This window comes from Chrysochloris asiatica, unplaced genomic scaffold (assembly GCF_000296735.1).
Source record: "Chrysochloris asiatica unplaced genomic scaffold, ChrAsi1.0 scaffold00034, whole genome shotgun sequence".
Classification (NCBI taxonomy): domain Eukaryota; kingdom Metazoa; phylum Chordata; class Mammalia; order Afrosoricida; family Chrysochloridae; genus Chrysochloris; species Chrysochloris asiatica.
In genome coordinates, this window is record NW_006408552.1 from 3,847,438 (window position 1) to 3,862,650 (window position 15,213).

Sequence of the window (15,213 nt, forward strand, 5' to 3'; positions counted from 1 at the left end):
CTTGAGTTGGCGCTTTGTCCCACATGACACAGAGCTCAGGGGTTCTCAGCCTGGCTCTGTATTAGAGTCATCTAAGGAACTCCTGGTATGGAGCTGTAAGATCACCACTGGACTGCAAAACTCAAGGTTGGCGGTTCAAGCCCACCAGCTGTCCCTCGGAAACCCTACACAGGGTCGCTATGAGTCGGAATTGACTCAATGACACTTAACAACAGGAAGAAGGAGGAACATTTGAAAATACTGATTTCCAGACTAGCCTGGGTCACCCTTCATGTCTGGAACGCAATTCCCCCCTGCTGCTCAATTTCAGCCCAGCCCTAGTGAGGGACACACATCAGAGATTGGTCAGCCATTCAGGATCAAAGGGGGCAGCATTTCCCCAAGGAAAGAATTCAGACGGTTGGGAAAATAGGAGGAATGGAAGCAAGAAACAAGGAGGAAGTGGGATGTGAGATGTGACATAGTTGTTGTTGTTAAGTGCTGTCAAGTCGGTTCGACTCATAGCAACCCATATAGGGTTTCCGAGGAGCGAGCAGCTGGTGAGCTTGAACTGCCGGCCTGCAGTTCAAGCCGACCTTGCAGTCTAGACCATTAATCCACAGTACCACTAGGGACTACAATCATTGAGATGAAACAAAGTGTATGATTTATTGAATGTGAAACTGATGATCTGCTCTGTAAACCATCACTCAGTTCACAATGAAAAGTTTTTGTTTTTTCAAACTTGAGGATGCCCAGGCCCCATCTTCAAGCTGTTCAGTGTGAATCTGTGTGGGAGAGGGACTGGGGCATCCAGTGTGGTTTGTTATGCAGGTGTGAGAGACCCCTGGGAAAGTTTCTCCATCCTGGTTGAGGGCTTCAGTCAGATGAAAGATCTCCTAGGGGCCGAGCTTTGGTTAAAAACTGTGAAGGCCCAGAGGACATCTCTGTGAGCTTGGAGTTATCATAAAGTATGGAGAGTCAGAAGTAGAAATCCCACAGCAGAGCCACAGGTGTAAACGGGGCCCATGCAGCATGGGAATGGAGCAGCAATCAGGGGCCGAGCCCCCGAGGAGAGGCAGATGGGAAAGCACCCCCCAGACAGATTGGGGTTGAGCCATCTTGCACATTTCAGTGACCAGATCTCACCAGAGCTCATTTCCAAGCATAGGACATGGGGCCAGGTAGTAAGAGGGCTTATCACCAGGTGTAGCAGGAAGGAGGGAACGACTGGCCATTGGTTTTCATTATTAAATTGAAAGGTCGCCGTTTATCAGTTACACTGCAAGGACTACTTCGTTAACTCACGTAGCTGGGAACCCACCAATACAGAAACTCAAGCATTGCAACTAAGGATGCACCCAGAGCACCTGCTTCACTGAGGAAGTGGCAGGACGTAGGGCCCATGGGCAGAATAGGAGAAAAGAGGTCATGAGGTGGGTTTTGAAGGTTTAGGGATGGAAAGAAAGGAGGAGGGAAAGTGGGTAACAATAATAAAAGCAGCTATGGCTCCACATTGCGCTGCTAACACTACAGTTGGCCATCTGAAAGGTCACAGCCACAGAGACCCTGTGGAGCCTGGTGCCACTGAGTCGCAGACTTCAGAATCGACTCAGCGGTAGTGGGTTTGGTTTGTGGGGGTTACTGTGTGCCCGGCACTATTCTAAGGGCTTTCCATGCCTTGACCCAGTGAATCCTCTGAGTGTGACACCGTGAGGAAGTATTGTCACCCCTATTTTTTTCCAGGAGAGGAAGCAGGCACAGACAGCTCGTGGGAACAGTGCTGGGTGTCATTCCTAGGCCATGTGACTCAAGAGCCCGGACTCTGCCCTCTCGTGCCCATCAACGTCCCCAAGACTCTGGGTGTCCAGGCATAGGTTGGGAGTGACAGTTGTATGCAGAGCATGGGTTAGGCAGGTCGATCCTGGGAATGAGAGTCAACAGGGAAGCGTGGCAGAGATGAGAAAGAAAGGTGGAATGAAGCCTACGGACACAGCCACACTGGTTCTCGGCTGAGGGTGCAGATCAGCTCACAAGCAGAGCGACGGATGCTCCAGGATGGGACACGGCACATTCGTCGCTCTACCCACCTGTCCTTGGGGCACTCACCCACCAGCAAGCGTGCAGTCACTGATGGGAATGCCGTCTCTGACCCGGCCCTGTCTTCCTTCACAGATCACCTTCTCTCCAGGATCAAGTCTGTTTTCAGCTGCATTGAGCAACTAGAAAAAAGTCGGAGCCAGCAACCAGGCTGCCTAGAAGGTAAGACAGGAGAAAACACTGTCATTAGTGAGGCTGGGCAGGGTCAGAAATGCGTGGATGAGAAACGAGTGGTGGGTTCCGTGGACCCAGAGAGGTGGGAATGTCCCTTGTGAGGTGGGGAAGAAGGTGATCGCCCTCAACCAGGACTAAAAACCTTTCCTCTCACCACCCGGCAGACACCAGTAAGATGCTGCAGTCGGTCACCCTCCTTGGCCACTTGACCGGTGACACCATTCTTCAAGGTAGTGCCACCTGCCTTCGAGCCCTGCCAGAGCCCGCTGACTGTGAGTAACTGAGCGTGAGGGGCTGTCATGAAATCACGGGGAGCAGGAGCCTCAACTCTGTTGCCTTGCATCTGCAGCACTGAGCGAGACCTGTAAGCAGTATGGCAGGGAGACGCTCCTCTACCTGGCTTCCCTGGAGGGAGACGACAGTTTGGAGAAGGCCGACAGCACAGCCCTGAGGAACTGCCTTAGCAAGATGGCTGCCATCGGAGAGGTACCGTCGGGAACGTTGTTGTTGTTGTTGAGGGACGCTTCTAGTGTTCATGGGCGTGAGTGCCAGTGACTCGCCAGGGAACGTTCTAAGCCAGTTCTTTTTGACACTTTCAACTTGATTCTAGAGAATAAGAGTTAAAACTGGAAAATCTCAGCTGCTGAGGGACTTGGCCGTTACACTCAATTCAGTCACTTTGCAGTGAGAATCAACCCGTTGCCATCGATTCCAAGTGACCCTGTAGGACACAGTAGAACACCCAGAGGGTGTCCAAACCTATAGCCTTCACAGAAGCAAACTGCCGCCTCATTCTCCAGTGAAGTGGCTGCTAAGTTGGAACTGGTGACCTTTTAGCTCACAGCTGAGTGCTTACCCATTGTGTCACCAAGCTTCCTTTACCACCATACTTGTTGCCAGGTGCTGTCGAGTTGTTTCCGACTCATAGCAACCATCCTCACAATTGTTGTTCAGCGATCACTAGAGTTGTTGTTTTTAAGTGGTGTCGAGTCAATTCAGAGTTACAGTGACCCTGTAGAGGGTTTCCAAGGAACAGCTGGTGGGTTTAAACCGCCAACCTTGTGGAGTACTGGAGGTACTCATTCATCTGTGCCCAGATATTTGGAAGACAACTATCTGGCCAATCAATTGAAAGAGATCCATATTTGTGCCCATCCCAAAGGGAGCTGACCTAACAGAATGCAGAAATCATCAAACAATATCTTTATTATCATATGCAGGTAAATGTTTGCTGAAGATCATTCAAAAACAGCTGCAACAGTACTGTTTTAATGGGAAACTGCAAGCATTTCTTTTAATAGACTCCTGGAGTGGTGCTGTAGGATCAGCACAGGACTGCGAACTAGTAAGTCGGCAGTTCAAACCCACCAGCTGCTCCTCAGCAACCCTATGAGGATTGCTATGAGTCGGAACTCACTTGACGGCACTTAACAACAGCAAGCATAATGATAATGAGATTTTAGTTCATTAAACTATTGGTGGTGGCATCTCATAGTCTTTAGTGTTCAAAAGAGCCTCTTCCCCACCCTAGTGCTGAATTGAGTAAACTGAGAACTTAGTATGTGATTCAAAGTATGTAAGACACAACAAGGAAACAAAAGCATAAATTAGTGAAAACAAAGCATGTCCCACCAGTAAAAATGCAAGGCAGGCCTTTTTGACAGTAGGGCTGACAAGATACTCTAAGAAGTGTTTCCAAGACAGGGACTTTACATTGTTGGATGCAATTTGTAAAAGAGATCTCTTTACATGACTGGCAGGACCGGATTAAAACAAGGAAATCGTAGAATCAGAAACCAAAAGGAAGCTAGAACCAGTGTTTGTCCTGTGGAAAGGGGTTTGCCTGTCTCTGGTGACCGTTCACATTCATTGAGTACACATACAGAACGGGATAAGAAACAGAACGTAGGGCTGAGCAGGATAGAAGACTGAAGACTGGAATGGAGACCTTCCCCACCAAGAGAGGAATCCCAGAGGTTGAATGCATGGACAAAAAGCCTACCCTCCCAAAAACCAGCTGCCCCACATATATGCAGAATAGAGCATCATAGGGTTTTCAAGGCTGAAAATGTTTGAAAGCAGATTGATTGCCTGTCCTTTCTGTGAGGTACCTTTGGGTGGGTTTCAGGTGAATAGGTTCAAACTGCTAACCTTTTGGTTAATAGTCAAGTGCTTTCTCATTTGTACCACCCAGGGACTCCTCTGCCTTACAAGGAAAGACTTTATTTCAAACTTGGTTGTGGGAGAAGGAAACATAGCTCCCTAGAAAATTCCTAATGACAAACCACCTTTAAATGGGCTCTAGGCCCAAATCTCTCATACAACCCATAGGGCATGAAAATCCCAAACTAAAAATGAAATTTTAAGTGGTCGGATTGGTAGTATAGATACCTGACAGAAACTAATTCAAATTGTCTTTCTTTGAACCTAGGCCTCAAAGAGTTTACAGATGCAGTTCTAAGGAACGTTGTTTTTTTTTTATAGTTTTTTTGTGAATTGGGTGATAGTTTACATGGGAGAACATCAGCTTTACATTCATCCCATCGTATTTTGTTTCATTGCAATGATTACAATCCCCTCCATGCATCATCAAACAACCAAAGGGTACACCCCGCAAGCCTGCCCCCTGGCCTTTAACACACAGACCCTCTCCCTCCCAGAGTCCAGAGTTCCCACCCACTCCATCTCTCCATGTCATTGTCTCTGTCTCCATCTTTGGTGTTGCTGCTTCTCTGGGTAGGTCCCGCACTCCACTCTTCTCCCTTGATGGTCCACTGCTCCTGAACTGCAAAATCAGCCACTCCCCCTCCTCCTGTTACAAAACGTCTACCTCACAATCAGACCTGATAGCAATTATTCACTACTGAACCACAGGAGTCTTATCCCCATCTTAAGGGACATTTTTTGTTGTTGTTAAGTGTCACCAAGTCAGTTTGGACCCATAGCGACCCTGAATAGGGTTTCCAAGGAGCAGCTGGTGAGCTTGAACTACCGACCTTGCAGATCAAAGCCGACTTTGCAGTCCAGCGCATTAACTCACACACCATACCGGGACTCCAAGGAACATAGGTCACACTAAATATGTTTGATGCATCTAAAGAATTAATGAAAGGTGTTAAAAGTGCGACAGGAATAAAATAGTTTAAAAAATAACTAGACATATTTTTTAAAAAGAACCATATGGAACTTTTGGAAATTAAAAAGTATAAGTAACTACAGTATATAGGTTCACCAGCAGATTAAAACAAAGCTGAAGAGAGAATTCATGAACAGGATAATAGAGCTAAAGGAATTATACAGAATGTGACACAGATTTTATAATAGGGACTACAGAGGTTAAGAGACAAGAAGGCTAGAATAAAGAAGATAATTAACCAGGTCCTCTTTTTCTTTCCCCTCTAAATAATATTTGATTTTGTATGTTTTGCAAATCAAGTCCTTTGATATGCATTCTTCTACTTTTTCAGTCAACATTCTGTTTGTAAGATGTATCCACACTAATACTTTTTCACTGCTCTGTGTTGCATTGAGTTATGGTTTGTCTCTGTTCTCTCATTGATAGACAGTTGGAGTCTTTGTAGTTTAGAGCTATTATGAATGTACCATGATGGTCATTCTCAGGATACACAGGTGTAAGATTTTCTCCAGGGTGTAGACCAAGGAACATAATTACCAGGATACAGGGTTAATCTCACATGTAGAATCAAGTTGAGTGTAAAAGCAAGTCATTGAAAAGGACACCAAATGACATAAACAAGACATTGTTTAAGGTTGCATCTGTATGTGGCTTTTAAAAAGCAATACGTGGAAACCACTCTCCTGATATGTGTTTTTATCTTGGAGTGGGGAGCTGGTAAACAGAAAATGAGAGTCAGGACAGGGTGTATAGGGGACTAAAAGAATTCGTGTTCCTTAACATGAGTCTCTGTTCTGATTTTTGAAATCAGCCATATGGATTTGATGCTCTTGTATGTACAATACCTAACATTTTAAAAGTCCTGGACTTTGCAGGCAGACAGGCCAAGTTCAGATCTGTTCTATCTTCTATCAGTTATATAGCTGTGAGCTTTGGAGTCAGTCTGTAAAACCAGGAAGTAACTGCCTCATATGATTGCTGTTGAAACAAAATTAAATACGGCAGCAACCATCTAGTCATGATGCAGTTGGTAAAACTATTGTCTGTTGTGGGAACTTAATAGTAATATCTCAGGATTTTAGCATGTGCGCGCTATTTTCTGCAGTCTTTATAATGCAACACAAAAGAAACTTTGGTGAAATTCCAGAAACTATTGGAAGAAAGCTGTAGAATTATTACTGATACAGTCACTACTGAAGTTGGGATCTCACGTAGTTTGACATTTTCAATTTTAAGTGAACATCTTTGTCTCTGCAGGGTTTAGGCTGGGCAGATGCCAAAAGGATTGTGGGAAGATCAGCTAGCTCAAGAGTTGATCTTTCCCGTCAGTCTCTTAAGCAGAATTAGCAGGGGACAAGTTTTGGATTCAGAAAGCAAAATGCAGTCAAATCAGTGGCTTCTGAGGGGATTTCCTGGGCCAGTTGCATTGAAGGCAGAGTTATCATTTCAGAAGGTTATGGCGACGATGATCTTAACATCCTTTTTTCACTCCAAAGGTGTAACCTTGGTAGATTTTCTTAAAGAACACAAGATGACCACGAGGGTTTATTATGAAATTTTCAGAAAACTGAAAGCTGCATTGGTGAGAAGCTAGCCAGCAAATTTGTACCAAGGAATGGTTCTCCATCACGATGATGCATCAGCTCATTCTTTGAGGGTAGCAAGGGCTGCCCTAGGAGAATTTCACTGGGAAACCTTCCCCCATCTACCATACTGTCCTGATCTTGCCTTGTCAGACTTCTTTTTTGTTCCCCAAACTCAGTAACTATTTCAAAGGAATATGATGCAAGTCCCTCGAGAATGTCCAAACTGCCATTTGGATATGGTATTGATCAAAAAGTACAGAACTCTTCAGGGAAGGGTTAGACAGATGGAGACACTACCTTCAGAAGTGTGGAGACCTAGATGGAACAGCTTCACATTTTGATATCTTTGTTTAATAAATGTGTCTATGATTTTGTAAAAAAAAAAAAAATTAAATACGGGACAAACTGTCTGGTTGGGAGACATCATATATACTTGGAAGAGTTGATAAAATAATTTCCTGAAGGCAGAGGTGATGACATGGAGAGATGGAGCAGCTAAGGACTCTAGACTCATGGAAAGAGAAAGGCTGTGTGCTTGCAGCCAGGAGGCAGGCTTACAGAATGTGCCCTTTGGTTGTTTAAATTATTATATATTCCTGAGTGTTTTTGTGCACATCCCCTCCTATCCACCCAACAACAACAACAAAAAAAAAAAACCAGAGGGAATAAAAGCAAATACTGTTGAATGATGATGTACAGAGGAGATTGTAATTATTGCAATGAAACAATGAGTGTTAAACCAATGTTCTCCCATGTAAACTATCACTCAATTCACAATAAAAAGTTTAAAAAGTAAATAAATAAGTAACTTCCTGAAGGCAGAGATGAGGGCATGGAGAGACAGAGCAGCTGAGGACTCTAAACTCATGGAAAGAGAAAGGCTGTGTGCTGGTGGCTAGGAGGCAGGCTTGATTCAGAATGTGCCCTTTGGTTGTTTAACTGATTATATATTCCTGAGTGTTTCTGTGTACATCAAAAAAAGGGAATAGAAGAAAATACTGTTGAATGATGATGCACAAAGGGGATTGTAATCATTGCAATGAAACAATGAGTGTAAAACAAGTGTTCTCCCATGTAAACTCACTCAATTCACAATAGAAACTGTAAAAAGATTGTAATAATAATAACTTTCTGAGCAGCAAGTACAACTGACATTACACAGCTATGTAGTTAGGGCCTGAGCAGCTGCAGCTAAGCATCCTTATGGGGTTAAGTTGACGTGGCTTCCTAGAAAGAGGTGGGTTCTAAGTGAGGGTGCAGAGAGCACAGCATGATCACTACCAGGTGACCCTGTGAAGAAAACCCCTTGGTGGCTGGCGGGGCCCTCCTCCTTCCTGTCACCCTATAAAGGTTACAGACTGGCCAAGGAAGAACACCGGGGTCAAAGTCATGTCATGCCTTTCCTAGGAGCTGTTGCCCAGAGGCCTGGACATCAAACAGGAGGAGCTGGGAGACCTGGTGGACAAGGAGATGGCTGCTACGTCTGCGGCTATTGAGAGTGCCACAGCCCGGATTGAGGTACGGGCCTTCCGCTGGAGCTCCTCCACTGACACCCCGGCAGCAGCCCTGTAGCAGCACTACCCACTGGATGTGTGGCTGAGTCCTTCTGAACACTGCAGAGGCCTCTATAAAACAAAGTAAAGCCCTGAGGGAGAGAGGCCAAAAAGGGCCTCACTGAAGGGAGGCAAGCACTTCCTTAGACTAAGATACTTGGGGGTCAGACCATCTTGGGTGCAAGTTATCTATTGTTGTAGTTGTATGCTATCAAGTCGGTTGTGACTCATCGCAACCCTGTGTAGGGTTTCTGAGAACCACTGGTAGGTTTGAACTGCTGGCCAGCCCAGTGCTTATCCTACAGCGCCACAGCCCAGGACACATAACTTCTAATAAGCTGCATTACCCATGGTAAAATTCAGATTCCTTTTTTAGATGGTGGCAGTAATAATCATATTTACCACATTGGGATGGTATACGAGTTCAGTGCCTTAACACACAGCTCTCTCAGTGCTACCCTCTCAGTAGATCAATGGTACTCCTCATCAATAGGAGAGAAATTGAGTGGGGCACCATTTGAAAGATCATATAGCGCTCCTTTATGGAAGACCCAAGGCCACCTGCCATGGTAAAAGCATCTGCCTCTAGGACCCAGCAGCAACCTGCCCTGTTGTGGTGCCGAAGCTGTAGAGCATGATGCACAGCAGCCTGGGTGTTTGTAGAGCCAGCCTGCTGGAGCTGAGTTCCACCCAGCTAGACCAGAGGTCCTGTCTCCCCCTGACTCTCACGGACTTGGTTGAGCACTTCGAGATCGGGCTTTCTCAGCTACTCCAGGAAGATCCTGTACTCTACTGAGGAGCACGTTAGGGTCTCTCAGTACCCATGATGTATTCAGAAACCATACTTCTTTCTAACAGGAGATGCTCAGCAAATCTCGGGCAGGAGACACAGGAGTCAAATTGGAGGTGAATGAAAGGTCAGTGTGAGCAGATAGCAACACGGACAGGTCTTGCTTGTAATGCCTGATACTCCCATGCCCGTCAGGAAATCGAAACTAGACACGAGCAGCCACAGGGAGAGAGAGGCCCCATCCATGGAATTGTGGATAACCCATCACCTTCAAGCTGATTCCACTCGTAAACGATGCAATAGGGCAGAGTGAACTGTGTGCCACGGGGTTTCCCGGGTTGCACACCTTGACGGAAGCAGACCGCCACTTCGTTCTCCCACAGAGTGGCTAACCTTTTGGTTAGCAAATGAGCACTTAACCACCACACCCATGGGGCCCGTCATGTTGATAGCAGTATTAGTGACGGAAATGATTGCTGTTGCATTTGAGGCTTTAGAAGCCCTATTTTTCAATGAGTTACCATTCTAAGATTCACCCTTGAGTCTCCTCACCCACCTGCCTGCCCCCCAGACCAGTCCAGCCACTTCAGCGTCCTCCTGGCCTCCCTGTCTTTCCAAGTCTACCTGTGTTTCAGATAAGAAACAGACTAGGGGTCTTCACATCGGTGGGCCCCGTGCCCTTGTTTTCTCTTTTTCAGGATCCTTGGGTCCTGCACGGGTCTAATGCAGGCTATTCAGGTCCTGATTATAGCTTCCAAGGACCTCCAGAGAGAGATTGTGGAAAGCGGTCGGGTAAGTGTCTTAGTTTCCTAGTGCTGCAGTGACGAAGCTTCCATGGCAGGGTGTGGGGGTCCTGAAGAACAGAAATCTCCTTTATCACACAGTCCAGAAGTGAAAAATCCAAACTGGGGTCTCTGCTGAGCTGATTCCGCCCTGGGCGTTCCTTAGTTCCTGAGCAATCCTCATGTGACGTCTGTCTCCTCCCCTCCTCTCCCTCCCTCCTGTGCTTGTGTACTCCGTGTCTACGGTTTTTAATAGTTGTCACTAAATTGATTCCAACTCAAGGCAACCCCGTGTGTGTGCATAGAACTGCTCCATAGTATTTCCCGGGCTGTAACCTTTCAGAAGCAGACTGCCTGGCCTGTCTTGTAAGGCAACTTTGGTGGTGGTGTTGTGAAGGGCTGTGAAGTTGATTCTGACTCAGCAACTCTGTATAGGATTTAAACTACCAGCTTTGTGGTGAACCGTCCAGTACTTATCCAGGGCTCCAGCGCACATCTGAGTAGGTTCAAACCATCGACCTTTTAGCTAGTTGTCAGTGCTGTGCCATTTGTGCCACACAGAGACTCCTCCTTGTCTCACTCACTCTTTATCCACAAAGACGTGATTCCGTTTAGGATCTACCCTACCCTCCACTGGCATGGTTTCAGCTGGTTAAATGCATTATATTCCATTACATTTTGGAAGGTGAGTGCATTACATTAGATTAGATTTGTTGTTAAGTGCCATCAAGTCGGTTCTGACCCATAACGACCCTGTATAGGGTTTCCAAGGAGTGGCTGGTGAGCTTGAACCGGCAACCTTGCAGTTCAAATGACTTTTTGCAGTCCAGCTCATTTACCCACAATACCACTCCCCAGGACTCCTAGATTAGATTACATCTACAGACATGTTATTGAGTTGGCTCCCACTCATAGTGACCCTGTGAAGGGTTTCAAAGGCTGTTACAACTTTGTAGGAGCAGAAAGCCTCATCTTCCTCCCACAGAGCGGTTGGTGGGTTTGAACTACCGACCTTGTGGTTCTCAGTCCCGTGCTCATCCTAAGGCACCACCACACTCCCTCCTCATCTACCAGTGTAGAGATTATTCCAACATATATTTGGAAGGAACACAATTCAAACCATCCCAATAAGCATTGGTGCAGATCTGTAGTGGCTAACTCTACTTGAGAAGGCTCATCCTGATTCTGTGAGATCACATGATGCCTCTCTGCACTGCCCCAGCCCCAGAGAGCCACCCGAAACTGTCAGCGTTAGACAGACATGGACGGAACCTGCTAGGGAAACCCCATTTATGGTGCCAGGCCGGCCCTCTGGAGAAGAAGTGACAACTTTAGAAAATGGAACCCATCAAAATTGTAGGTCTGGTAGCCTGGCATCCCTTCTACCCTGGACTGTCCACTGCAGCCTCGTCAGGCCCCTTCCCAACGTCGCCTCACAGCCTTGAGACTCACTCAAGCCTCTCATCACTGTCTTGATCGGCTCCTCCACCAACGCTGCTCTCTGTTCCTCACATCCCTGAACGCGGCTACAGCTCAGGAGATGGAGGCCCAGGGACGGGCGCCAAGTCAGAAAGCAACTTGCTAAACAAAGTAGTCATGTTTGTTGTGTTGGTACTTTTTTCTCCTCAGTCTGAGAGGTGTGATGTTTTTCTCTCTCTAAAAGAGAGTGAAGAGCTGAGCAAGGTGTTCCTGCAGATTCTCAAACGGCCAGACACTTTCAAAGTGGAAGTGTAGTCTACATTCAAGTAGCGATCATTTGAAACCTTATTTGCTATGTGTGTATTCTCCTCCTTTGGTAAAAGATGGAGTGTGGCTAGCCTCCCACCAGATCATAAAATATTCATATTTATCTGTGTTCCTTATACATGCAGTAAAGAAATGCTGTGGGCTTTAGAAGCTGAAAAACCTAGGATTTACATTCATGGATTTCCCACCCAATGCATGATCTGGGAAAAGTATTTCACCTCTGAATTTCTATTTTCTCATCTTTAAAATGGGACTAATAATGCTGCTATCTTGGGGTTACTGTGAAGAGTATATGAGATCATGATCATTTGTCACTTCTTTAGGGTACGGCATCCCCTAAAGAGTTTTATGCCAAGAACTCGCGCTGGACTGAAGGACTCATATCTGCCTCCAAAGCAGTGGGCTGGGGGGCCACCATTATGGTGTAAGTTACCAGTAGTCCCAAGGGCTTCACCCCAGCTCCCTTCCATCAATACCAATCCCTCCCCTTCCCACCCCACCTCAGAAGAGCTAAGGGGAAAATAAACAGCCTACCCCCTAGAAATGAGCTGGACCTCCAGAAAGTGAACAGATGAAAAGTTTTGGTAGAATCTTGGTTCTCCTGAGACGACACTCCCTGTCTAGCCAGTGGGACAGGAATGGGTGGGAGGTGGGGTCAGAAAGGCTTGAAGCTGTTGGTGATGTCGTGCATCTTGTCCTTTCCTATCAGGGATGCTGCAGACCTGGTGGTACAAGGCAGAGGGAAATTTGAGGAGCTCATGGTGTGTTCCCATGAAATTGCTGCTAGCACAGCTCAACTTGTGGCTGCATCCAAGGTAGGCCCCGTCTGGAACTCCCAGGGACACTCTAAGGGCTGGCTAGATTAGACACTACAGGACTGTGGAGCTGGTCCCCAAAATAAGTGACTTATCCAAGGTCCAGGTAGGTTGGGTCTCGGATAAAAATCTTATCTCTCAAGGGTTGCAACTACTCCTTTCATCTGGCACCAAGAAGGCCCTCTGCCCACATCACCCCAGGAGCGCCTCTTGGCTCCCTCTCACTTTTGTTAGAATCCACCTTTGAGGGCCCCGTCTATGCCAATTTCTGAGTAGCAATCATAGCATTCAGAGAGAGCTCAGCAAAGGAAAATGGCGGCACAGTCAACAGATTATCCATCTGGGCTCTGGAGGGTCCACAGCCAACATGTGACTTTCCCCAAGGATCCCCAGATACACCTCAGCTAAGTGGCGCTGTGGGTTAATGCGCTGGACCGCAGGGTCGGTTTGAACTGCAAGGTCCGTTGTGCAAGCTCACCAGTCACTCCTCAGAAACCCTAAACAGAGTCACTATGAGTCGGCACTTAACAACAACAATCTGATGCAACGCTTGTAAAAGAAATCCTTTTAAATTTCATATGTCTTTTATTGTTCCAAATTAGATGTCCACAGTTAGAACCGCTTATGAAAATCAGTGATGAAATGTGCATTTTTACGTTCATTGCAGCATTTTTCACAGTAGCAAAAGAAAAAAGGAAACAACCTAAGTTGTCTTCAATAGAGGGGTTGATAAGTAAATGTGGTACATATAATGGGACACTACGCAACCATAGACATGATGAGTCCGCAGAGCATACTGCTACGTGGGTGGATCTGGAGGACGTTATATGATATTTGTCTGTGTGTGCTTGAATACATCAAATACATAGGAACAAATACTATACAATCCACCTTTATAAGAAGATAAGGGGCCTTCAAAAAGTTTGTGGAAAAATTGAATTTGGGGGGGGGGAAAAAATGAAGGCCCTTCATATGTAGTGAAAGAGACCAGTGTTCTTTGATGGTTACCAGGGATGAGTGGGAGGGGACAAGCTGCCATCGAGTTGGTTCTGACTCATAGCGAGCCTGTATAGGGTTTCCAAGGAGGATCTAGGGGATTTGAACCGCTGATCTTGCAGCTAGCAGTCCAGTGCTTATCCTACAGCACCACACCAGACTGTCTCTGGATTGTGGGTGTTATTTTCAGTGTTGGGGAAAATAGCACCAAATGGAAGTAGAACAAACACAGCTCAACCAAAGTAAATGATGTGACAAAGTGCACAAAAGAGGAGGAGGTTTGTGCTAAAGAACATGAACGATAAAGAATATCATTTGGTAGCAACACCCAATAGTAAACTACGGTCACATATGGATGTGTGTAGGCAAATATGTGGCTGAGGAAGTGCCTGTGTGTACTTGTGCGCGTGCAGAGAAGTATCTGAATGCACCAGTACGCACAGACATGTATATGTGTGCGTATATGTCCATGGAGCACACAGTTACAGATCCTTCTCAGACATAATCAGATCCCTCACGAGATTGGTTTAGGACCTTAGTCCCATAGGACTGCTCAGTCAACTGAAATAATACGAGGAAGCTGCAGAAAGTGCTTGAAAAATGGAATGAATAGATAATGGAAATATTCACACACTTTTGAAGTCCCCTTGTATAGTCCCCAAAGTTCACGTTTGATACCCCGGTGAGGTGAGTAGTGTCTGGGGTCCTAAAAGTTTGTATGCAGCTATCTCTAACTGCATATTGAGGTCTTCTTGTCAGGAGCCAGAGAGAGAGAGAGAGAAAACCAAAGTCTCAGAGAAGAAAATAATCGGTCGGACTAATAATGCCCTATATAAGCACAGCCTCATTACCTGAGATCAGAAGAAGCCGACCACCACTACTGACCTTTCTGATTAGGGCCACGGTAGATGGACCCTGATAGAACGGGAGAAAAATGTGGAAATGCTTGAAGTGTCCAGACTTACTGGACCAGCTGGGACTAGAGCACTTCCTAAAACTATCATCCTGGTATGCTCTTTAAACCTGGAAACAAATCTATTCCCTGAGATCACTTTTTAACGAAACAACACAGTAGCACATAAAGGGTGTAAGCCATAGATATAGCGCTCCATTAGAAAACCACCTCTATGAGACCCAAAAGTCAGCAATTACTAAAGCAAAGATGAGCTGGGAAACTAGACTACTGGGACTGGAACAACCAGAAGGCAAGTAAAGAGAATGTTGACACATAGTAAAAAGTGTAACTAATGTCAATCAAGAGTTTGTATCGAAATTGTTAAATGGGAGCCTAATTTGCTGTGTGTAAACTTTTCACCCAAAATTTATTCTTTAAAAAAAAAAACACAACACTGTGGAACAATATACACTTGTCTGTGGATATTCATCAGCTACATGCTCAAATTTATGATATAAGTAATTCTCAAAGTGAACACTGAGTGGCTACTAATTTGCTACCCCTGCTAGAGAGTAAGATCCCCTAAGAACTTGATTGAACCTCAGCATAGTGATCCTGCTTGGTCACCTTAGAGCAGGTGGTGGGCTGGCAACGTCTTGCG

General features: G+C 45.9%; 1 protein-coding gene across 2 annotated transcripts in view; it reads left to right on the top strand.

Annotated features, from left to right (window-relative positions):
* Positions 1 to 15,213, top strand: part of HIP1 (huntingtin interacting protein 1) — a 217,424-nt gene that overhangs the window by 189,305 nt on the left and 12,906 nt on the right. The window contains exons 20-27 of one of the 2 annotated variants that reach the window (XM_006859687.1): positions 2,155 to 2,241; positions 2,418 to 2,525; positions 2,603 to 2,739; positions 8,383 to 8,493; positions 9,387 to 9,445; positions 10,017 to 10,110; positions 12,170 to 12,270; positions 12,556 to 12,661. In XM_006859687.1, coding sequence (XP_006859749.1) covers positions 2,155 to 2,241; positions 2,418 to 2,525; positions 2,603 to 2,739; positions 8,383 to 8,493; positions 9,387 to 9,445; positions 10,017 to 10,110; positions 12,170 to 12,270; positions 12,556 to 12,661 — 803 coding nt within the window. The remainder of the gene's footprint in view (positions 1 to 2,154; positions 2,242 to 2,417; positions 2,526 to 2,602; positions 2,740 to 8,382; positions 8,494 to 9,386; positions 9,446 to 10,016; positions 10,111 to 12,169; positions 12,271 to 12,555; positions 12,662 to 15,213) is intronic. The other variant, XM_006859688.1, reaches the window with a different exon arrangement.